General features: G+C 39.1%; 1 protein-coding gene across 1 annotated transcript in view; it reads right to left on the bottom strand.

Annotated features, from left to right (window-relative positions):
* The window catches only part of VAMP7 (vesicle associated membrane protein 7), a 70,705-nt gene extending 52,330 nt beyond the window's left edge, over positions 1-18,375 (bottom strand). The window contains exons 1-3 of the mRNA XM_080794702.1: positions 18,240-18,375; positions 6,945-7,099; positions 1,593-1,650 (exon numbers count right to left, since the gene is read on the bottom strand). Coding sequence (XP_080650828.1) covers positions 1,593-1,650; positions 6,945-7,090 — 204 coding nt within the window. The 5' untranslated portion in view covers positions 7,091-7,099; positions 18,240-18,375. The remainder of the gene's footprint in view (positions 1-1,592; positions 1,651-6,944; positions 7,100-18,239) is intronic.
* Between the last annotated feature and the right edge of the window lie 8,027 nt (positions 18,376-26,402).

Below are 26,402 nucleotides of genomic sequence, written 5' to 3'. Positions count from 1 at the left end.
TTTGAATATTGATGGTATACTTGAAAAGATTAAGTGAAGTACTCTTGTCTGGTCCCAGTCAAGAAACAGAAAACTCAACTCTAATGAACCCAAATTTAGTTATATTTCTTATCGATTCCAAGCCTTTTCACATCAGTTATTTCAGATATAGCTGGATTTTTAAAATAATTTTGGAAAACACTGTGAAACTAGGGATAAAAACCATTGTGATGATCTCTATGGTTGACACTCATCTCCATTTCACCCAAGATGATTGGTCTAACCTAAGGGTTCTTACACTGGGGTCAGTGGTCCAAATTCAAGGGGTCTATGTACTTGAGTAGAAGAAAAATCACATTAAGTTTTAACTGAAGTTTTAAATCGAGTGTAGGTAACAAACCAGAATAGTACCAAACAGTACTTACGACTGTCACCAATAGAAATCTTTTTTTCACACACCATTAGTTACAGGTATCTCAAAATATGATTTATACTCTTCACTTCAAAATTATTAGTTATCAAACCTATGACTAGATCTTGTCACTTAATGTAATTCATAGAAAACATATATATTACTGTACCAATTTTTAAAATGCTCTGAATACTATACTTCAATATAACTGGTTTTGTTTATAATCATGTATTTCATACATTTCAAAACATCCTGGAAGAGGCCCATGAGTGTCGAAGGGGTCTGTGACTCAATAAAGGTTAAAATCCTGACCTATGGTAATCATGTCAATTCCATGCCTCTTGTCGTTGCTCAATTTAGAAATAAGTATGTAACCTAGTCCTAGCCAATAAGACATGGAAAAAAGTTCACTTTGAAGGAGGGGGAGAGGACCGTGAGCTTCTGAGAACTTTCCTCATTCTTACAATAAGAGATTTGAAAAGACACAGTTCCTCTTCTCCGGACACAAATAAGAAAGCATGTGGCTCCACGCAACCATAGGGGAATGTACTAGGAGGAAGCTGACACTAAGGATAGCAGACGAAATGACCTTAATGGTACTGTTAAGTTACAGAGCATTTTGGTCTAGAACCTAGAATCTACCAATACTCAAAAAACAACTTACCAACGTGAACTACACGTTTACAAAGTTGATCATGACGTATCATGATTTTGTTTTCCGAAGACTTATATACATTAAATTCACTGTTGACATGAGCACTGGGTACTATATAAAACCAACGAATCATTGAACATTCTATCAAAAACTAATAATGTACTACATGTTGGCTAATTGAATTTAAATTTTAAAATTCAGTATTGAATAAAATAACCTATTTAATATTTCAGATAAAGAAATTTTGAGAGGATTTGATATCAAAGGGTCATGATTATGAAGACCAATTCTCACTACACAATAGGAGAAATGCAGAAATTGCAAGAGGTTAAGCTAAAACTCTACCGAAACTGAGCTGATTTGCATATACCCAGACATCAACTCTTCTTATCATCTGCTGCTCCATATGATAAATGCAAAGTACAGAAAAAATTTCTAGCTATGGACAGTTATAATCACATCAACTTTACCTACTAAAGATAATTAAGAACTGACTTTATTAACAGTACACATAGTTAAATAGCAACATGTCTTCAAGTTACTTACATCATCAGTGATACAAAGATATACAATCCTGTCTTGGCAGATGTAATGAAACAAATAACTGTAGGATAAAAGATATAAAACTTACTGTGGTTATAAGCAATATCTCTTTCATTTCCATCTTCTATCTATGTATAAGCAAATTTAGTACTACCAATGTGAACATATCATTTACAGATACTATCTATTCTCCCTCTCCTCCTCCCCTATACACCTGTTTCTCTCAAGTCAAACTGGTAAGAATATATAAGACATTAAAAGAAAGTCTCTACCCTAAGTAGCACAACAGTATGCACATTACCCATTAAAATGGTAGCTGCAAAAGCATAACTGGACTCTTAGGGCCTCTACAAGAGATGACGTCTTAGGAGGGACATGTAATTAAGATTAACTTCCAATGAGCCATACGTCTTCCTTGCCTTCTTTTAAGATCTCAGAGGAATCACTTTTTCTACCGAACACGCAACACTAGCATTTGTATGGCATCTACTTTGAGCCAGTTACTGGGTTGGGTGCTGAGGATACAAGTAAGCAAAACCATCAGTCCCTGCCTTCAAAAAGATCACAGTGCAGGGAACTACCAAGCAGCATGGTAAAACAGGAGGAGGAGTAAAAGGCCATATGGTGCTCTGGCAACATAAAGGAGACACCTAACAGAGTTTAGCAAAGGGTAATGGGAAAGACATCCTGGAGCAAGTGATGCCCGAGTCAAGACCTGAAGAATAAGTGAGAGATGGCAAAGTAAAGAGCAGATAAAGAATGTTCCAGAGGGTAAAACCAACAAGCACAAAGGCCTGGAGATTTAAAAAAAAAAAAAAAAAAAAAAGCACATAATGGGTTTAGTACAGTCAAATGAGCTCACATGACTAGAGTGTGAAATAGAAGAAGAAAAGAACAGAACCTGATTAACTGGCTACTGGAAATGAAGCAGAGGGATAACTCAATTTTGCCTCCCAGATTTCTACCTTGGGCAACTGGAGAGATAGGAGTACTACTGAATTATACTTTTAATGTTCATATAAAGGCTTGATATCAATTATAAGGAGGTATGGGAACTCAGGCAAAATGTCTTCCTTCACTACTCTAGAACTGTTCATGTCAATTCCATCAATAACTTCCGCATCACCATATCCAGTGGTTCTCTCTGAAACATGATACTGTTGACCACTTCCTTCTGAAAAGTGTTTTCTCTCCACTGGATTTCCCAACACCAGGCTTGCCTGGTTCATGTGGCAGTCTCTTTCCCTCCCTATTGATGTTTTCCAACATCCCCAGCTCCCTGCTCTTCTCACACACAGTCCCTGGATGGTGGCATCCGTTGTTATGTCCTATTGTTTTTATCAGCTACCACAATTATGGTGATGATTCCCAAATCTAGATCTGACCTACTTCCTGAGCTCCAGGCCTACATACATTACTGTCTACTAGACACATCGAACTGGACATACAATAGACAACCTAAATACAGTGTCCAAAATGGAAGTCATCATTTTCTCCAGAAAATTTGTACCCTAGGGAGTAACTTGGTGCAAAGACCAAAAAAAGTCACAAGGCATGGTCCCGCCACCAAGGAGTCTACAGTCAGGTGACAGAGACAAAAAGTAAAGATTGCAGTTATAATACGATGTGGTAAGTGCTACAGTACGAATAAACAAAGGATGCTATGGAGATGAGCAAAAAGAGGGCACCTGACCTGGTCTTGGAGTTCAGGCTTTCTAGAAAAGGAAATATCTAAGCTCAGAAAGGCAAAGTCAGATTTTTAAAAAGATAAACATATTCAAGTAAAAGGTAATGGCTACTGCAAAGAATAGGAAAAGAGAAAGAACCCAGCATTGAAATGCAAATAGCTAAGCAAGGCTGGAGACCAAAACTGAAAGCTAAAGTAGTGAGAGAGGGGGTCAGAGAAGGAAGCAGGGGCAGATATTGAAGTCTCTGGAGTCATTAAGAAACTTTACCATGTGAGTTGAGGGAAATTGGAGTGGGAGACAAACCATGAGAGACTGTGGACTCTGAGATACAAACTGAGGGTTTCAGAGGGGAGGGGGTGGGGGGTTGGGGGAGCCTGGTGGTGGGTATTAAGGAGGGCACGGATTGCATGGAGCACTGGATGTGGTGCATCAACAATGAATCTTGGAACACTGAAATAAAAAATTAAATTAGGGGCGCCTGGGTGGCTCAGTGGGTTAAGCCTCTGCCTTCGGCTCAGGTCACGATCTCAGGGTCCTGGGATCGAGTCCCACATCGGACTCTCTGCTCAGCGGGGAGCCTGCTTCCTCCTCTCTCTCTCTGCCTGCCTCTCTGCCTACTTGTGATCTCTCTCTGTCAAATAAATAAATAAAATCTTTAAAAAAAATAAAAATAAAAATAAAAATTTTTAAAAAAATTAAATTAAATTAAATTTAAAAAAAAAACTTTACCCAGACTGCACAGAGTAACTGCTGAAGAAAAGGGATGTGATCAGAATTACCCTTTTAGAAGGATTAAATAATAATGAAGACAGTATCTCATTTGGGACCTGTAAAATGAGCAAAAGCTTACCAGGGGGCTGGGAGGGGAGAGACAGTCCAAAAGCATGAAAGAAATACATAACAAAGCTTGAAATAATAGAGCTAGGTCAGAGAATGGCAAGGACTCCTATACAGGTAAGTGTAGAAAGGTCAGGAATGGACAAAATTATGAAGGTAGAGTTTGGGCTTTACTCTAAAAGCAATGGGTTTTAAGCAAGAAAGTTTAATCATAGGAATGTGAAATACAGATTTAAGGAGGGAGCAACTAGAAGCTGAAAAGCAAGTTAGGAGGAGGCTATTAAAAATGAAAACCAATGAAGGCCTAAACTGAACACTATGACAAGTGGGGACAGAGGAAAGGGAATGGACTGAAAAATTTCTTGCAGGACAATGGCAAGGATTTGGTGAGGAAGTCAAATAGGATTCTTCAGTGTTAGGGTTAGCCAACTGAATGGCTGGCGATGTTGTTAAAGAAGAAAGAAGCATCAAGAGGAAGATTGGATTTCAGGAGGGAAATGGTTATCTTACAGTAAAATGGACATTTTCTTTCAGTGTACAATAAGAAGAGATATTTTTAATCAAGATGATGAAATATGGTTATAGGAAAGAAACCAAGGCAGAAGGTTAAAAGGAAAAACTGGGTGATGAAGCCTCACTCCAGAGGATACTGGGCAGGACTGGATCAGGATGCAGGTGGAGAGGCACAACAGATGGACAATTTTGCCTTCTTGTACTATAACCACACTTCTACTGGATTACATACTCTAGCTTCCCTTGTCGCTAGATATGACTATGTGACTAATTTCTGGCTGATAAAATGTGAGTGGAAGGTATATTCCCACTTCCAAGTCTTGCCTCTAAAAGGACTGAATGTGCTTTCCCTGGGCATTTTCCTGGGAACTTACTAGGAACACAGTGACCATAAGCCTAAGTTAAGTTTTTGAAAAACGCCTTACGCCATATTCACAAGAAGCTGGAATTATTTGACCCCTAAGACGTCTGGACCTCTAAACTATACCAGCAGGCAGCAGACTACCGAACCTGCACAGTTCCAAAAGATGACACCCTAACACCCATTTTGGATGTGGCCAGATGATAATGGACAAGGAAGAGCCTCCTGGAGAACAAAGCCAGGATTCAGGGAGAAAAAACAAGGGAGTTCCTCCAATGAACCAGAACCACTAACCACTCCAGGATCAGAATGGGGAGTCTTTGAAATTGCTGTGAAGTAGTTACTGGAACACTGCTAGGAAGCAGTGACTTCTATGTGTTTCTCATTCTTCTCTTTTCTAAATGTGAGTTTGTAACTTCGATGCCGGTGATGTTTTTCTACTTCTACCACTGTCTATTGGGTTGGGCAGGGGGAGCAGGAAGAACATATGACTTCTCTTCATGGTAAGTCACAGGAGCCACTCCTGGGCCTCATGGAGAAGACTGTGTGTCACCCAGACTCTCTGAACTGGACAGTGACCAGATAAGGTTTTGGAGCCATCTCCTACAGAGAGGATATGTGCTCTTTGTTTGAGAAGAAGAGTACACCCAGATATTTGAGAGGCCCAAAAGAGTAGAATGGAAGATTGCGAGTTGTCTTCTAATATCCTGTAACTTCTTGTAGAGTAACAGAATTTTAGCTGAACATACAGCTGCACACCTGTGACAAATTCTAGCCTCCCTTCCAGCTAGGTTAGCTACATAACTATGTGAGAAAAATGAAATGCAAGCCAAAACTTCTGAACAATAAAATGTCACTCTACTTCTGGCTTTGCCTTCAAAAATACCGGGCATGCCATGTCAACAAGAACTAAAGGAGCTGCCTTGGCCAGAGCTAATTGAAGACACTAACTGAAAGTGACAGAGCCACCCCAGCAGCCTGGAAGTACTCCTCTCTGGGCTATCTCATTTAAGTAACACTGTATTTTGGGTATCTCTCTTACGGTAGTTTAGACTAGACTAGATCCTAAATTATACAAGGAGCTAGCTTTGGAAAGTAAGAAGAACCTCCTTCTGAGATAGAAACTAAGGAAATTAGGATAGGTTAAATGACGAAAGTTTTTTTAAGTATTGATGAGGAATGTTGAGGCACTTTTTATCTGATTACTAAGATCTCCCACCTATGCCCTCCCCAATCCATTCTCCGACCAGCCACCAGAGTGATCTTTCTAAAGCAAAACCTGACCATGTCACACCCAAGCTGAAAACCTTCAGTGCCTGTGCACAAAGTAAAGTCAATCTCTTAACATGGCTTATGAGACCCTATATGATTGCTCTTTTACCTGTCTCTCCAGCTTTATTTTCACCATGCTGGGCACCGGCCACAGAATGTCACCTGCAGTTCCCTAACTCCATACTTCTCCACCGGCTGCTCCTTCTAGCACTACCTTCCACCATCTACTACAATCATCTATGCACTTGAATGTCTCCTCCATTAAACTCTAGCCTCTATGAGGGCAAATATTGTGTAATTTCTTGTTGTATCCCCAGCACCAAACACAGTACCCAGCAACGGTCAAGTGCTCAATGAATATTTACTGAAAGAATGAACATAGGAATATTACATCTTTTATCTGTATCATGTTGCACATATCCTAAAGCTCTATAGCAAAGTTATTTTTTACAAGTAACATTACCATACCTTTCTTTAAAATATTAATATCACTTCGATGATAAAAAATAATTTAAATTCAAATTTATAATGAGAAGAAAAGACCATTGTCTAAGCTGGTAAAGGTTACTGTTCTATCAGTTTATTTAAATTATCTACCAAGAACCTTGTTTTCTAGTTTTCTATCATTCCGATTATAACACAGTTTACTTCTTTCACCCTCTACCCATGCAGAGCAGAACTCACTTGCCATGTGAGTACGTTAGTTTGTTATTTTCAGAAGGTATCTTAGCCAGAATCTGCTCTGTCACCTCCAGGAAGTTTCCTCCACACCAAGCATGTTTGGCAAGGATAGTCGTTCCCCTGGCGACAACTGCAAAAAGAATGGCCATGGCTTCAATCTATCAAAAGGAAAAAAGACACACAGAACTCAGAATATTTCTTTGAAAAGATCTTTCAAAAGAAAATTATCATTTACCAACATCTACCTGAAAACAGTATTTTTTTCAATATTCACTTATTTTTTAACTGAAGTACATTTCACACACAATGTTACATTAGTTTCAGGTATAGGACACAGTGATCTGACAAGTCTACAATTTATGCTATGCTTACCACAGGTGTAGCTGCCATTTGTCACCATGCAGAACTATTACAACACATTGACTATATTCCCTACGGTGTACCTTTTATTCCCATGACTTATTCATTCCATAAATGGATGCGTATCTCTCTCACTCCCCTTCACCCCTTTTTGCCCATCCCCCTTCCCTCTGTCAACCATCAGTTTGTTCTCTGTATTTATAAGTCTGATTCTGCTTTTTGGGTATTTTAAGCATTTGTTTAGATTCCACATGTAAGTGAAATCATACAGTATTTGCCTCTTATTTCACTTATCACAATACCTTCTAAGTCCATCCATGTTGTGGCAAATGGCAAGAGCTCATTTTTTCTTATGACTAATAATATTCCATTGTGTATGCATATCTCCATATATATGGATAAAGATGATGGATATGTATATATGGATAAAGATGTGGTACATGTATATATGGTATATATCTTCTTTATCTATTCATCTACTAATGGACACTTGGGTTGCCTCTGTATCTTAGTTACTGTAAATAATACTGCAAAAAGCATAGAGGTACATATATCCTTTCAAATAAGTTTTTCATTTCTTTTGGTAAATACCCAGTAGTAGAATTACTGAATCATAAGGTATTTCTATCTTTAATACTTTGAAGAAGCTCCATACTGTTTTCCACAGTGGTTGCAAGAATTTACCTTCCCACCACCAGTGCACAAGTGTTCCCTTTTTTCCACATCCTTGCCAACACCTATTTCTTGTCTTTTTGATACTAGCCATCCTGACCAGTGTGAAGCAGTATCTCACTGTAGTTTTCATTTGCATCTCTCTGATGGTTAATGATGGTGAGCCTCTTTTCATGTGTCTGTTGGCCATCTGTATGCTCTCTTTGGAAAACTGTCTATTCGGGTCCTGTGTCCACTTTTTAATTGGATTATTATCTGCGGGGTTTTGGTGTTGAGTTGTATAAGTTCTTTATATATTTTAGATACTAATCACTTATTAACATATCGTTTGCAAATATCTTTTCATATTCAGTAAGTTGCCTTTTAGTTTTGTTGGAGGTTTCCTTTGCTGTGCAAAAGCTTTTGATTTTGATATACTCACAATAGTTTATTTTTGCTTTTGTTTCCCTTGCCTCAGGAGACATATCTAGAAAAATGGTGCTAAGGCCCATGTCAAGGAAATTACTGCCTATTTTTCTTCCAGTTTTATGGTTTTGTTATTCACATTTAGGTATTTAATCCATTTTGAGTTTGTGTATGGTATAAGACAGTGGTCCAGTTTTCCCAGCATCATTTGTTGAAGAGACTATCTATTCCCTGTTGTATATTCTTGCCTTTTTTGTTGAAGATTGATGGGCCATATAATTATGGGTTTACTTCTGGGCTCTCTATTCTGTTCCATTGATTTATGTGTCTGTTTTTATGCCAGCACCATACCGTTTTGATTACTGAAGCTTTCTAATATATCTTGAAATCTGGGATTGTGATACCTTCAGCTTTGTTCTTATTTCTCATGATTGCTTTGGCTATTTAGGTTCTTTTATGGTTCCATATAAAATTTTAGGATTAATTGTTCTAGTTATGTGAAAAATGCTATTGGTATTTTGACAGGTATTATACTGAATCTGAAAATTGCTTTGGGTAGTGCGGACATTTCAAAAATATTAATTCTTCCAATCCATGAGCACAGAATATCTTTCCATTTGTTTGGGTACCTGGAGACACTACTGCCCAAGGTGCTATAATATTAATGTAAGACACTTAATAATAGGCTTAATAAAAAGGTCATAGTCTTGTACAAGTTTACAACCCTAAACCATACTGATATGTATATAGAGAGACACACCAAATATGTACACGTGTGTGTATATAAAATGTAATATATGTTATATACACATTGATAGATAAGGTGCATTAACAAATTATACGGCACAACTGGATATCACCATTTGAAAAGCAATTACCATAAACAGTAAAGGGACATAAAGAGGGGATTCTTCCCTTTTTTATTGACGTATAATTAACATGCAGTGTGGTATTAGGTTCAGGTGTACAATACAATGATTCAACAATTCCATACATTACTCAGTGCTCATCACCATAAGTGTACTCATAATCCCCTTTATCTATTGCACCCATCCCCCCACCTCCCTTCTGGCAACCACCAGTTTGTTCCCTGTATTTAAGAGTCTGTTTTTTAGGAAAAAATATCCAGTGGAAAAAAGACAGTCTCTTCAATAAATGGTGCTGGGAAAACTGGACAGCCATATGTAGAAGAATGAAACTCGACCATTCTCTTACACCGTACACAAAGATAAACTCAAAATGGATAAAAGACCTCAACGTGAGACAGGAATCCATCAGAGTCCTCGAGGAGAACACAGGCAGTAACCTCTTTGATATCAGCCACAGCAACTTCTTTCAAGATATGTCTCCAAAGGCGAAGGAAACAAAAGCGAAAATGAACTTTTGGGACTTCATCAAGATCAAAAGCTTCTGCACAGCAAAAGAAACAGTCAACAAAACAAAGAGGCAACCCACGGAATGGGAGAAGATATTTGCAAATGACAGTACAGACGAAAGGTTGATATCCAGGATCTATAAAGAACTCCTCAAACTCAACACACACAAAACAGACAATCATATTAAAAAATGGGCAGAAGATATGAACAGACACTTCTCCAATGAAGACATACAAATGGCTACCAGACACATGAAAAAATGTTCATCATCACTAGCCATCAGGGAGATTCAAATTAAAACCACATTGAGATACCACCTTACACCAGTTAGAATGGCCAAAATCAGCAAGACAGGAAACAACGTGTGTTGGAGAGGATGTGGAGAAAGGGGATCCCTCTTCCACTGTTGGTGGGAATGCAAACTGGTGCAGCCACTTTGGAGAACAGTGTGGAGATTCCTCAGGAAATTAAAAATAGAGCTTCCCTAGGACCCTGCAATTGCACTACTGGGTATTTACCCCAAAGATACAGAGGTAGTGAAAAGAAGGGCCATCTGTACCCCAATGTTTATAGCAGCAATGGCCACGGTCGCCAAACTGTGGAAAGAACCAAGATGCCCTTCAACGGATGAATGGATAAGGAAGATGTGGTCCATATATACTATGGAGTATGATGCCTCCATCAGAAAGGACGAATACCCAACTTTTGTAGCAACATGGACGGGACTGGAAGAGATTATGCTGAGTGAAATAAGTCAAGCAGAGAGAGTCAAGTATCATATGGTTTCACTTATTTGTGGAGCATAACAAATAATATAGAGGACAAGGGGAGATGGAGAGGAGAAGGGAGTTGAGGGAAATTGGAAGGGGAGGTGAACCATGAGAGACTACAGACTCTGAAAAACAACCTGAGGGTTTTGAAGGGGCGGGGGGTGGGAGGTTGGGGGAACCAGGTGGTGGGTATTAGGGAGGGCACGGATTGCATGGAGCACTGGGTGTGGTGAAAAAACAATGAATACTGTTATGCTGAAAATAAATTTAAAAAATAAAAAATAAAAAAAATAAATACCTTAAAAAAAAAAGTCTGTTTTTTGTCTCTTTTTGTTTTGTTTCTTAATTCCACATATGCAATAATCCCACCCTGAAAATTTATCCAAATAGTTCAACAGAAGTTTGACTCTAGATTCAGAAAGATACATATTAACAATATTAATAGCCCATATTGATTAAGTGCCTGTGTATCAGGCACCATTTTAAGCACTTTACAACTATTAACTCGCTCAATGCTTACATCAATTAAATTATACACTATTATGATACTTCCACCAAAATGTGCAAACTGCAGTACAGATAACTTACACAGTTTGCCCAAAATTACACAACTAGTAAATAATAAAAGTTGGGACTCAAACCCAGGCGGTATGGTTCTAGAACCCATAATCTTATCCATATAGTATATACTGCCTCTATTATAAAGCCATTATCCATAATAGAAACAAACTGAGAAGAACCCAAACCTTCTACAAGAGGAATGGTTCTTTAAATTATGTTAAGATCCTTCATAAACAAAACATTTCTAAAACAACACAGCAAGAGTTTAAAGTTATTTTTCTCATGTTAATGAATTTGTACTATTTTTTCCACCCAACAGCCCCATTTCTTTTATCTAATGGAATAAATTTATAAAGAGACGTCCAAGTACCTTCCTATTCTTCTACTAACTCTTCAACTCAATGTTATTTCTTAACATGTTCAGTTCCATCCAACAGGCCAGTGGTTCTTAAACTATAGGTGAACGAGTTCTCTTGGGTGGGAGAGTGACAGTCGCTGTTAAAAATTCAAATTCTTGGCATCATCACCTAAAATTCTGAATCAGTAGGCTTGAGGTAAGACCCTGGAATAACATATTTAAGACAAGCCTATCTAGATGCAGCTGATTCACTTAACCATATTTTGTGAAACACAGCAACAGGCCACAAAGTGCCCGAAGTCAGGGAATCGAGATTCCTTCTTGGAATCCCAGCACTGAAAGACCGCACATAAAGCAGAAGTACTCATCTGTGTCTTCAGCTGAACACCTCTCAGGGTTTCTTCTTTACTCTCTAAAAGAGGGTGTTCCTCAGAATTGTGTCCTTAGCCATCTTCTTTCTGGATTTCTCTTTACACATATGTAGTAAGTTACAATTTCCAAATCATTTTCTCATACATAAACTCCCTCGATCTCTTTGAAAAGCCTCAACTGACCCTGTAACATGCTCCAGGTACTGCTCCATTTCTTAAAATCATAGTCTATACACTATCTGTACTTCTCTACTTCTTTTTAACTCTTTAACTTACTGGGTTTGCCCTCAACGGTCCACAAAACCATGCTTGCTAAGATCATCAACAGCCTCTATGCTGCAAAATTCAGTGGACACTTCTCTATTCTCACTTACCTGACCTCTTAGGAATAGTCAACACCGTTGACTAACCCTCCTTCTTGAAACACTCCCACATGTCTGGCTGCTCCTTGTTTTCTTGCTGAGCCCTCTTCCTCTAGCTGACTTCCAAATGATGACTTTCCATGGGTCTTGGTTCTATGCTCTCTCATCCCAAGGAGAGCTCATCTATACCTGTCATTTTAAACATGATCTATTTGCTGAAGACATTTTGCATATAGAAAAAAAGACAGGGCACAACCAAAGTTAAGGGAAAACTAAAGACAAAACTGAAGGTACAACAAATAACTGAGGGAAAGGCAGATGAACAGAACAGGGACCCACAAAGAAGACTGAGAAGGACCAACTGAGAAAGTGAGAGGAAAGCCAGAAGAGTGTGGTGGCCTGGAAGCCAAAAGGAAGGCAAGTGTCAAGAAGGAACACATGTCAGCTCCTATCTGTGTTTACTGATGCACAGTAGGAAGACTATAAAGAGCCACTGAAATTTTATAAAGAAGGAAGTCATTGGTTAGTCCAACAGATATGCAGTAGAGTGGAACAATAACACAAAGAGACACAGAGATGAGAAATTATATGGTCCCTGGTACAGATGAAAGAGTAGCAGCTTCAGTACCTTAATAGCTTCAAGAAGAAAACTGAATTTGGCAACAATACAAAAAAAAATCTAGTATCTTAGTGGACTCTAAGTTCATTATGAACTAACATCAGGTAATTGCTTAAAATGCTTACATAATCCTAAATTACATTTTAAAATAGGGTGCTTTGATCTTTTTAAGTACTATTACCGTTATACCCTGTGCTGGTTAGAACACATGTGGAATATTGAGTTCAACTCTCGGTACAGCATTTCAAGACTGGATGGAAGGGCAACTTTATGGGTAAGGGACCTGGACATTCTATCGTTTGAAGACTAGCTAGATAAACTAGAAATATTTAATATTAAAAAAGAAGACTTAGAGGTAATATGACAATAGCCTTCAAGTTTACATGAAGTACAGTCACCCAGAACAGGGAGTGCACTGTTTGGAATATAATTAGGAACAATGGATGTATTTACAGGGAAGCAGTGTTTTGTTCAAGAAAATCAGTGCCCAATTAAAAAATATCTGTTAAATATCAGGTACAGAGCAACAGAAACTTTCTTTTCAGATGCCAATAATAGGAATTTCTTACTCTCTTCTAGACTGTTAAAAACCTCACCTATTATCAAGCCTCATCTGCCCCCACTGTAACTCTCGTGCAATAGAATTTGTAATGTCCTTTAAGTTTTTAAATTCCAGTTAACAGTGTAAAATTAGTTTCAGATGTATAATTCAGTGATTCGGCACGTCCATACAACAGCTAGTGCTCACAAGGGTACTCCTTAATCCCCATCACCTGAATCTGTAGTCTTTTTTTTTAAATTAACATATACCATATTTGTTTCAGGGGTGCAGGTCTGTGATTCATCAGTCTTACACAGTTCACAGCACTCACCATAGCACAAGCCCTCCCCAACGACCGTAACCCAGCCACCCTATCCCTCCCCTGCCCCAACAACCTCAGTTTGTTTCATGAGATTAAGAGTCTCTTATGGTTTGTCTCCCTCTCTGGTTTCATCCCATTTCATTTTTTCCTCTCTTCCCCCATGATCTTCTGCCTTGTTTCTCAAATTCCATGTATCAGCGAAATCATGATAATTGTTTTTCTCATTTTGCTTGAAAACTGGGATAATAGAAAGAACTGTGAAAGAATACTGCATTTAAAGTGAAAACCTGCCTCTGCTAATTACTAGCAGTATGTGAAAGTGTAATAAACCATAAAATGTTATATAAATATGCAAGAAAAAGAGTGAAAAAGATAAGCCAGAGAAGAAAGAGAAGGAAAAAAAAATGATACATAAAGGAAAGTCCTGTCTCAACACTGTTCCTCCATTCTCTCACTGATGCGTTGCTTGGTCCCAGAGCCGTTATCCCAGCTTTACTTCCTTCCTGCTAAGAATCCTGTATGAGTTTCCTGTGGCTGCCTTGACAAAGTATCAAAAGCCACAAAGGTTTAAAACAACAGAAATTTATTGTCTCCTACTTCTGGAGGCCAGAAGCCCAAAATCAAGATGTCGGCAGGGCCAGGCTCCCTCAGAAATCTATAGTAGACAATCCTTTCTTCTCTCTCTCTAGCTTTTGGTAGTCTGCTGACAATCCTTGGCATTCCCTGCCTTTCAGCTGCAGCACTTCACAGTCTCTGCCTCCACAGTCATATGGTATTTTTCATGCGTGTCCATGTTTCCATATAGAAATCTCTGGGTCTTTTCTCTTATTAGGACACCCGCTCCACTATGACCGTCATTTTAACTTGCATCTTAATTACACCTGCAAAAACCCTTATTTCCAAATAAAGTCACATTCACAGGTACCAGCTGTCACGATTCTTTTTTGAGGACACAAAAGGACAAGTGTCCTTTTTTGAGGACACAAAACATCTGAGAACCTCCCTGTTCCTCCCAAATCATTCTTGCTCTTCCCTCTCCATATATTCACACCACTCTTTCCTTACTCTCATTAGAGACCTGTCCTTAGAGAGAAGAAGGGCAACCTCCAACAACTTGGAGTTAGAAAGGCCTGTTTCTACTTCTACAAGAAGATTCTAAGGAAAGAACACTTATGTTTCAGTTGCCAGGATTAAAAAAAAAAAAAAAAAAAAGATATGTCATGGGGGAATCCAACTGAGAATTCTAGATGTAGTTTTTTACAGAAGAATTATTAAATTGTGAAGATCTTCAAGTCCATCAAATTGAAGATTAAGAGTTACCAATTGGCATAATAACTAAAATGCCCTGAACAGCATTATTTATAAAGAAAAAGGCATGAAGCTTCAAAAAAATTTTAAAAAGGAATTTTTGAAATATATCCATTTGTAAGTAAGGGATTACCTGTGTTAAAAACAAATTGCTTGGGGCACCTGGGTGGCACAGTTGGTTAAGCAACCAACTCTTGGTTTTGGCTCAGGTCATGGTGCGTCAGGCTCCACACTCAGCACAGAGTCTGCTTAAGACTCTCTCTTCCTCGTCTTTCACACACACACACACACGCGCGTGCATGCACGCACACAAACACACACACACACACACACTCTCTCTCTCTTTCTCAAATAAATAAATCTTTAAAAATTGCTCCCCATTCCCCATGTCCCTCTCTAGAAAAAAATACATAAAAATAAAAATAAATAACAAATTACATATAGCACAGCAACAATGAAAACACTGCTCCTCAGTGGAGGCATCCTCAAGTAGAGGATGAAGATGGTTTTAGGGAACTGAGTAAAGAAAAAGGCCAAGTCAGGTTTTTTCACATTCAAGTCTATGTGTTCTTGGGATTTTTTTAACTCTATATTCTTATTTTGATAACATTTAAAAATGTCTGTTAATATTCCAGATATACACGTATACCTTATAAATGATGACACACAATTCCATGCTGCATTTGCATTATAAAGGCCAAAGAGCTAAGAAATTCTCTAAAATGACAGTGCCTAATTTTTAATGTCTTAGAAGCATGTCTGGCTGCTCTTAGGCTGGCACATCCAAAAATCATAATCACAATCATGACTCAAGCACTCTTGTATTCCTGTTGTGTATTTTAATCAGTTATAAAGACAAAATTTATCTTTTACCGTAACAATTTACAACTGAAAGATATCTGCATAATAGAAACCTTTTATTTGAAGAATTAAGATTTGACATTCTGAAAGTGACAGAGTGAGAAAATAACAATTATCTCAAGCTAAGGAGAAAATAATATTTAAAGATGTGTCTGTACTAAGTGGAAACCAAATGACACTAAAACGTGTTGTATGAATAAAGGTTGTGCAACTGTCCAAACAGAAAAAAAGGTGGAAGAATTAACTTCTCACATAGCACATGGTAACAGTCAATACAAAATCAAAAGAATGCATTCTGTATCACTATTTATATTATTGCAAAGAAAAGTACCGTGTTAATCCTTGCAACAGTTCATTAGCAGAATGTTTCATAGGAAACATTAGATTGTTTCCACCCTTACATACTATGAAATTGGCCCATTAAGTTAAATGGGAAGGGGGCATGGAAAGCGCTGGGGAAAGAGATGGGAACACATTTTATGGAAGAGCTATGGAACAAGAGAAGGCACAGAAGTGAGAACAAACCAGGAAAGGTAAACTGGCCTGATGAGATGGAATGGTCCACATTTGGTGAATGAGAAGTTTTAGGAATAAGTACAATGACCTTTTATAAAGAAGGCCTGTGTAAATGAAACAATTAATGTATTGGATCAAATCGTTTTTCTATTTCAGTTCAACACATATTTTTCGAGGATTTACTATATGACAGCCAGAGGAGTAGACACCGGAGATGTGAAGCCCAGTAAGAGAGGACCTCTATACTCAAGGAAGCCATAGTACAATGGGAAAGACAGACATAAATAACTGCAATAAAGTGTAACTAGCGAATAATCTAAAAATGTACAAATTTATTCAGACTTCTTAGAGGTTTGTGATTATTTCACCGGGTGAAGAAAAAATGCAGGTGTCAGCCTATGTATTAGGAATTTCCTCCACATACTGTTATAATTACTCCTCTGGAAGAGAGGGCAAAGTTCATTTTATCCTCACCAGTTCACAGGGCCCAGCACAGTGCCTGGCATATAATTTTCCCTCAAATATTTGTTAAATAAATGAATGAATACTGAGCATGTTTTGGTTTAAACAACAGTAATTTTGTATTCAGTAGGACCTGGTAAGAAGGATATTTTGATTACTAAATTATCTCCTTAATTAAGATAAAGCAGTTCAAGTGCTTTAATCTATTCTAATCCCCAACTTTCTGTCAGGGTTTTAGGAGGAAATAATCCAATGACAGATAAACCACCAATTCTGATGTAATAACCTTGGAGGAGACAGAAGAATGAAGAATATTGATATGCCAGAGGAAAAGAAGAGGTGTTTATGAAAAGCCTGAAGTCTGGTTACAGACTTGCTGTATTCTTGCTGGTGTTACAAATATTCTTTTACGGTTCTGTTCTGAGACCAAATTCAATCCCTCTGACTTTCTGGGGATCGGAGCCTACCCTGTCAAGTCAACCACCTGTTCTATTTTGCATTAACCATCACTACCACATCACATCATCCGGATTATTCCTGTTCGCCCACACACACACACACACAAACATGTAAACTACTTAAGAGTAGAGCTCCCCTACAACTTGTTTCTAGCTATATCCCTCGACCTTAGAAGAGTCTCTAGGACATACTAGCTGTTCAATAAATACTTATTAAACATGTGAGTGAGGCTGCTCTCAGCCACAACTATTCAAAGGCGTACCATGTCTCTGGGATCAAGGGTGGGACAATGGAGGCACAGGTAGTTGAGCGCAATTAATAAGATTAAGAAAAGGACTTGACAACTGATCATTTGTGGGGGGATATGAGAGAGAGAGAGATGTAAGACATTTACGAAAGAGTCTAGGACATGGTCTGAGTTTGTTAAATATTGGCCAATTATTACGATAACATACAGGTCTGAAGCTGTGGAAATAGGTCTGGGTAGAGATACCGAGTCCCTATCCAAACCGAGGAAGAAGAGGAATGAAACAATGGGTGGTGAAGAAAGGGCACGCGGAGGTGTACAAACACACGAAGGAGCTCAGAAGTAGGTGAAGCAAAAAGTGACGTCATCAAAACAAGGGCGTAGAGATTAGTTTTTAGAAGACTCAGATCTCATGACTGAATTTCAAGATTCAAACGCTAGAGAAAGGTCTTGCAGAATGCGAACTGAGGGAAAGTTAACATTTCTCCCTCCTGCAACAACTTAAGTGACGCATTCTGACACTCCTTAATTCGAGACCTTTTCAGCGGCACAAAACGCAGCTCGCCAAAACTGAACCTGCCCGACAATTCGAACCGTCGACACCAGAGAAGCCCAAGTCACCCTTGCACTGCCTCCTCACTCCACCCCAGCACCTTCTCGTCCACACCTCTGCCCTCCCTCCGCCGTCGTCTCCCCGCCTTCTGCCGAGCGCGCCCTGAACCGTTTACCTGTCCGGGCACCCCCTAAGAGCGCGTGGGCTCAGAATCGAGCGACGTAAGCCAGAGGCGGACCACCGACTGCCCGCTCCCGGAGGAGGCTGGGACCCGACGCCACCGGCTTCCGCATAAAGCGCCCCGCCCGCGCGCGGCCTCCTGGGAATGTGAGCGTTCCTCCAATGAAAACGGGCTGTAGGGCGGGACCGGCTGCATTCCCAGCCCCGGCACTTCCCAGTAGCCGCACTGCATTCTGGGAGTGGTAGTTCCAACTGGCGTATTGCCCTGTCTGTCACACAGTCAATAACTTGTGGTAAACAACATCAAGCGGTTCCTCCGGCAAAAGGAAGGGTGCAGGGCCACAAAGAGTTCACCAGCGTTGAGTCGGTGGGATAAATGAAGAGCGAAGCTTGCCCCGACATCTCCGTGCTTAGTCTCAGCAGGTAACGTCTCCGGTTACTGCGCAAAGTAGAATTCGTGTCGCAGGAGCTCCCTACTTTCGCCACGAAATGTCCTAACCTCCTTAGACCCCTCAGTAATCCTTTCTCCCATTCTTTTGCAATAATAATAGTAATAATAATAATAACCGTTCCTCCTTCGCCTTCTCTCATTTGATCTAAGCTCCCTCGCCCCTTCCTCTTTACATTCCTATTCTCTCTTGCCAACTGAGTCTAGCTCCGCTGATGAACCCTTCCGTCTCATGACTCCTCAAATGGCTCCCTGCTTACTTGCTCTTTATTGTCATCATTTAAACATTGGCAGAATTTCTCTCATCTAAAACATTCCAAAGTCACCTTTCTCAACTCCACACCCCCCAAACCTGTCACCGCACAAACTTAACCTGTGGTCTTTTTCCCACCTCTCTTTTCCAGTCAAAATTCTCAACTGTGTTGCTAAAACAATAGACACTTCTCAACAATTACCATACTTCACACTTGCAGGATTTTACATTGATTATTTTCCTCTTTAAATCCTGTTAGTATGGGCTGCTCTAACAAAATATCACAAACTGGATGGCTTAAACAACAGAAGTTTATTTCTTACAGTTCTGGAGGCCGGGAAGTTTCAGACAAGAATGCTGGTATGGTTACGTTTTGGCGGGAACATGCGTGCTGACTTACAGACTGTTGTCTTTCTGCTGTATCTTCACATGAAGGCAAGACATCAACTCTCACACATCTCTTACAAGGGAAGCATCCCTTGTAAGAGGGATCCCTTCATGAGGGCTCCATCCTCCTGGCCTAATTAACTCAGAAAGACACCACCTCCAGCTACCATCACATTAAGGGGCTGGCCTCCAGCACATAAATTGGGCGAAGGCACAAACATTCACTTCATAGCACTTTCTATTCTTTTATCTCTAAGATGATTCACATTCCTCATTCCCCTCCTACTTTTATGGCAGCTCCTCGTTTTCCATTTTCCTATGCTCACACGTTTCTTGGGTAATCTCCCCATCCCCACTGATTTGGTTGTCATCTGTATGCTGAGGATTCCCACATATAGGAAGCCCAGAAAAGACTCCTGTAGCCCAGACTGAAATATTTAATGACAGCTGGACATCTCTTTCAAGCCCTTAAAACTTAATGTACTCCTCAGATGACCTAGTACATTTCCACTCTCCCCTCTCCTGTAACCTGTTTTTCCTTCTCCTCTAATCCCACCTCAGTGGACAGCACAACCGTGCAATCAGTTGCTCACACTAGAAAGTTGGCTACCATTTTGAGTGATTTCACTCCCTCAAAGTTCACATCCAAACAATCAGCAAGACATATTAATTCTATCTCCTAAATGCCTCACTTGTAAAGCTTCAGTTTTCTCATTTTTAAAATGAGTATAATAACAGCACCTGTCTTCAAGGGTTGTTGCAATGATTAATGAACACTAGTGTCAGGTAGAGAGTAAGCACTTGATGTCAATAAGTATTTATCAAACAAGCATTGTGTTTGTCATTGGTTCTCCCTCATTTGGTCTTACAAAATGATAACTAACATTTACTTTTATTTAGTTTATATTCAGGGAGAAAGAAAAGGAAAAATGATAAATGGTAAGATAGTTTGTGCAAATTACCTCTACTCCATTCCTCTGTATTTTTCCAAGCATGTCAGAAAAAAAGTACTGGTCATGAGGCACTATACACATGGTTCTAATCTAATATGTGCAGGATATACCATACCTTAGTTATTGTTATCAGCTCTGGGTGGGCTATAGACAAATTGAAGTACATTAAGAGAATCATAACTAAAATGATCAGGGCACTAGAAATCAGAAGGATTGTCTCTGTACCTATAGTGTCTCCTTCACAATCTCCCCACCCACCCCTTCTTGTCACTTAAGATTATTCTATCTAAAACAAAATCTGATCACTTTGAAATCCTACTTAAAACCTTCATTGGATCCCCATTATACAGAGGATAAGGTCTAAGATTCTTAACAGAGAATTCAAGGCCCTCCATGATCTGGCCTCTCTCTACCTCTTCTGCTTCATATTCTGTCTCTCTCACCAAAACATTCTGTGTTCAAGCCTGCTTCTCTATGGTGGCATTCACTCATTCATGTATCCTTCCGTTCCTTCCACTATATGTACTAAGTGCCTACTGTGAGCCAGGCCTATGATATATCCTGCAGATATAACAGTGAGAAAGACAGACAATGTCCTTGCCTACATGGAGCTAACACTTCAGTACCATGCTCTTTCATGTCTCAGTGCCTTTGCACATGCTGCCTCTCCTGTTTAAATCTTATTTTTCAATACCTATCTCAAATATCACTTCTTCATTTTTCATTAAAGTATATACTTCTTTTTTCACCTTTATCCACCCCCTGCAAAGGTTTACTTTTCATATTAGTATTAATTTTATTTAGTACCTATTCTTTGTGAGAGGGAATAGTGTCCTAGAAAGAGAATGCGGTTTGGAACCAGACAGTCCTGAGTTAAGAACTATGTGAACTCTAAATGTTGCCTCAATTTAGAGATTTTAGGGCTCTATCAAAGCCTCTCTTCTTACCCCGTGTTCTCTTCTAAAGTAATATATCTGTGCTCCCAAATTTGTATTTCTAGCACAAGCCTTTACATTGGGAAATCAGGGAAGATCTCTCTCAGGAGGTAACATTTTTTTTAAAGATTTTATTTATTTATTTGTCAGAGAGAGTGAGCACAGGCAGAAAGAGAGGCAGGCAGAGGCAGAGGGAGAAGCAGGCTCCCTGCTGTGCAGAGAGCCCGATGTGGGCCTCGATCCCAGGACGCTGGGATCATGACCTGAGCCGAAGGCAGCCGCTTAACCAACTGAGCCACCCAGGCGTCCCTCAGGAGGTAACATTTAAGCTGAAACCTGAAAGTCAAGAAGGACTCAGCCACAAGAAGGTAAGAGAGAACAGAAATAAAGCCAGAGTGACTGGAAGGTAGCAGAAGTGAAGAGTGGGAGGAGGAGAGATCACACCAGGTTTCTTTCTGGTCTTTAAATATTGTGAGCTCCTTCCCATTTTACGATCTTTGTACCAGCTCTCTGTGCTTGGACTTCTATTATGTCTTATTTTATGGCCAGAGGGTCTTGCAAGACTCTGGAAGCTGGAAGGAATTTGGATTTTATTCTTTTATAACAGAAAATCATTAGAGAGGTTAGAGCAGAGCAGTGATATGATCTTATATAAGGTTTTTTTTTTAAATTAGCCTTATTTAGCATGCCAATACACCATCGATCCTGGTGATAAATTAATATCTACAGTTTTAAAAATATATTGGGTAGTTTCCAAGAAAAATGCTTCTGGATGTGTACACTAATGTGCATAAAGAACTATTTAAATAGGTGGCTTTATAATTTTATAGTTTTCAAATTCAGATTCTGTTACTGTTTCATCAAGGTATTGAAGAATGGAATCTCTTCTTTATGGTTGATGATTGTAGGTAGTGTGAGTGTATGGAGTAAAGGTTTCAACTTCTATTTCAGTTCCTGCAGCTACGAAGCCTGGAATTATAGAACTGATGGTTTAGATAACCTAATCCAGTTTCCTAATTTTGTACATGAGGAATCTTCTGGTCTTGGCAAAGATTACAAAGCTAAGAAACAATGGAGTCTGGATTACAAACCAGCTCTCGTGTACTACTAGAGGCTCTAGAAATGTCTGTTGGGCTAGGGCTAACCCTATCTGGGAGACCCTGGTTTTACATTCCACTTAACAGGATTGAACCCTGATGTGTTATTTTGTGGTTCACAAACAAATCCAGTGACTGTTGCTTTGACATCAAAAGCATGCACATTGTTGCATTCCATCACTGATCCCCAGGGATGTTTATGCTTCTTTTCTCCTGGATATTTGGTCTTTTCTTTTTGTTTTGTGTTCAAAATGGACCTACGTCAAGAGTGCCTGTTCTCCTTTGAAATTCCAATCAGCAGAGGGAGCTAACACATTATCAATATCTACAAAATCATTGGCATTTGAGTATGGGAGAGTTCATTTTTTCTTTGTGGATCATTCCAGTCAGAGTCATCACTTTTATCCTGCTCTGTTTCTCTGAGCCATCACTGGTTCCAACACCAGGTTTGGCAAAGCAGTTCTGAGGTGTCTTTCCCACACAGCAATGAAGTTTCTCTTGGTATCAAGAACACGCCATTTATTTACATCTGCATTAGAACAATGCTTTTCATAATGTACCAAACACTTTCAGCATCCAGCTTTTGATGAATTATTGTTTCTCAGTCTAATGGCTACACATAGCCATGGTACTAATAGGAAAAAAAAACAACCCTATAGACTGTTTTAATTTAAACCTCCTGTGTCTATGTGCAGCTATCAGTAATAGAATGTTTTCTGGTAAGACATTTTTCTCTCTAATTGCAAGAGCCATTTCCCAAACAACCTGCCAGATGTCAGTGGATTTTTGTTAACTTTATATACACACAGGAAATTTATATATACAAAGGGGGTTTTCAAATTTCCATATAAGTGAATCTAATTTCTTGCTTCTCCCAGCACTGTAACAAAGTAAAGCTGATAACCCATCTCTCTTTATATATCTTTTTTTATTCTCCAGGACAACATTCTTCTGTCACAGTGTGCCTCTAGTTTGGTTGCAGATTATAGAGGTTCATCAGATGTACCCCCATGAGTGCATCTACTCAGATTTGGCTTCTCATTTTCAAGATGCTTTACTTTTTAGGTGATGTGATATGATACTGTGAAAATGCTGGGAACATTGTTGTCAGCCATAAAGAGTTGACATCAACTCCCACCTAGAGAGCAATTTCGTTAGCCTTTTCTAAAAACCACTGAGCATCCATACATAGAAATATCTTCCCTGGTCTGGAAAAATTATTTAAGCATTTTATTTACTAAGTTGGTATATATTCCTCCTCTTGTTCTGTTATCAATTTTACCTCCCTTGGCTGTTTGACTTTTATTTTTTCCCTTTTATTTATTTGTGTTTTATCTATTTATTTATTTATGTTTCCAAGAAACATACAGAATACTCATAAGGAAATTCTAAATTTTGTGACCATTTCACTTTTTGACTTTTATCCATGAAATTTTAGTTCTGGAGAAATTTTCTCCACTAAATTCACCAAATTTTATATTAATGGCATGACTAACTCCAAATGGTATGTAACAGAAAAGGCCTGCTTCACAGAACATGCACATTCTACAAAGGACCAAACCAAGGGCAAGCCTGAGGTTTGGTGCAGAACATGAAAGTGCAGCACTAACAAGGCAACTCATTTTCTTCAGTTCTAAAGTTTCTAAAGGAAAACTGATGTCAGATTACAAGAAGGGCTAATTTGAATTATCTTTATAACCAAGTCAAAAATAAGGGATACTAATGGCTTTGAGGTAGATATTGCTATCAGATAGTGAGTGATTAAAGTTATAAAACTGATCAAATGGAGTGAAATAAAGCACTGATTGGAAATTATCCTCCTTTAAAATTCAAGAATCTGCAGTCTAATAGAGTAGCAAACCACAAGCCCGATGTCCCTAGGTAAGAGACCTGTAACTTGGCATTTGGTTTTTTCCACCTTGGCTCAATCCCAGCTTTTCAGGATTTTGACTCTTCAAGCTTTCAGCAATTGACTAATCATTCCTTGGTGGAAGGGACTGGGATTGTTTCTCTACATAAGCTGACCTTTTTCATTTTATAATGAGAGAGCATCCGAGACATGTAGCTATATCTTCCTCATTCTCCAACTCTTACTTGGTGAGGATGAAGATGCCCATATAAATTATCTTCCCATGTGCGGGGGTAAAAATACATATCCAAGGCATGATCATATTGCAAGTGCATGATTTCCACCTTGGAACAGATCAAGTATGTTCTCACCTTTGAGTTTTTGTACCAGCTGTTTACTCGGCACTGAAGGCTGAACCTCCAGATCTGTGCACGTATCTTTCTTGTAGTTTGGGTCCCAACTTATATGGCCCCTCCTCAGATGGACTCTCCATGACCACTGATCACTAAACATTTTTTCTGTTTTGTTTTCTTTACAAAACATATGCTCAAAATAATTTTTCAATGTTTACTTGTTTATTGTCTGCCCCATTTAATTTTATTCAATAATAGAACATATGAATTCCATACAGGAAGGAACTTTATTGCTCTTGTCCATCATTGTACCTCCTCAAGGTAGCATAGAGTTGGTGCTCAATTACAATTTGTTGAAAGAATGCATGCTAAGAAGAAGAGCTAACACTTCTCTGGTACCAAATAGCATTCTATGGTAAATATATATTACTGCATTTAATCATCTCAGTAATGCTGCAAACTAATTATTATTATTGCCAACCTCATTTTCCAGAAAAGGAAATGGAGGCTCCAAACAGCACAGAAACTGAGTGGGGCCAAGGTTTGTCTATGGAGGTCTTGGTTTCCTGTCTGCCCCTCTTGCGTAAATTTCAGAAGCCCTTTAAGAGGGAACAAAAGGGGAGTAGGGAGAGGGTGGTGGGGTTATGGACATTGGGGAAGGTATGTGCTATGAAGCGTATAAACCTGGCAATTCACAGACCTGTACCCCTGGGGCTAATAATACATTACATGTTATTAAAAAATAATTTTTTTAAAAAAAAGAGGGAACAAAAAGAGGGGTGAGCAGTTAGTGTTGATTACCTAAATCGAACAGTCCCCAGGTCTGTACACAATCTATTTGCTTCCCTAGTCCTCCTCCATTTCTGCTCCTGCCTCCTGAGCTTCAGTGCCTAAAAGAGGTGGATAGATGGATAGATAGATAGATACACAGATAGATATAGATATAGATATAGACATAAATGATATAGATATAAATATAGATCCCTTGGTTTTCTTTGTGTTGCATATGTGTTTACAACTTTCAAATACTCTAAATAGAATATTTTTATTAACATATAATGTATTATTAGCCCCAGGGGTACAGGTCTGTGAATCGTCAGGCTTACGCATTTCGCGGCACTCACCATAGCCCATACCCTTCCCAGTGTCCATCCCCCAGCCACCCCATCCCTACTCCCCCACCCCCCAGCAACCCTCAGTTTGTTTCATGAGATTAAGAGTCTTTTATGGTTTGTCTCCTGTTATCACCATGACTTTTATTTTGACTTCCTGAAATTAAACAGAACAGTTTAACAAACTTTTACAGAGGCGTGATGTGCTAAAAAGTATGCTAGGTACTAGAAATACATCCTCTCAAGGAATTCAAGTAGTAGACATAATTGATTCATTAAAAACATGCAAGTAGCAATTGCACTACTGGATATTCACCCCAAAGATACAGATGTGGTGAAAAGAAGGGCCATCTGTACCCCATTGTCCATAGCAGCAATGGCCACGGTCGCCAAACTGTGGAAAGAACCGAGATGCCCTTCAGTGGACGAATGGATAAAGAGGATGTGCTCCGTATATACAATGGAATATTATGCCTCTGTCAGAAAGGACGCATACCCAACTTTTGTAACATGGATGGGACTGGAGGAGATTATGCTGAGTGAAATAAGCCAAGCAGAGAGAGCCAATTATATGGTTTCACTTACTGGTGGAGCATAAGGAATAACACGGAGGACATGGGGAGATGGAGAGGAAAAGTGAGTTGGGGGAAATTGGAGGGGGAGACAAACCACGAGAGACTGTGGAGTCTGAGAAACAAAATGAGGGTTTTTTTTTTTAATTTTTAATTTATTTTTTAAATTTCTTTTCAGTGTAGCAGAATTCATTGTTTA

Source organism: Martes martes (genome assembly GCF_963455335.1).
Source record: "Martes martes genome assembly, chromosome: X".
NCBI classification, from domain to species: Eukaryota; Metazoa; Chordata; class Mammalia; order Carnivora; family Mustelidae; genus Martes; species Martes martes.
The sequence above is the reverse complement of the archived record's forward strand: the minus strand, read 5'-3'. Positions and strand labels throughout refer to the sequence as shown.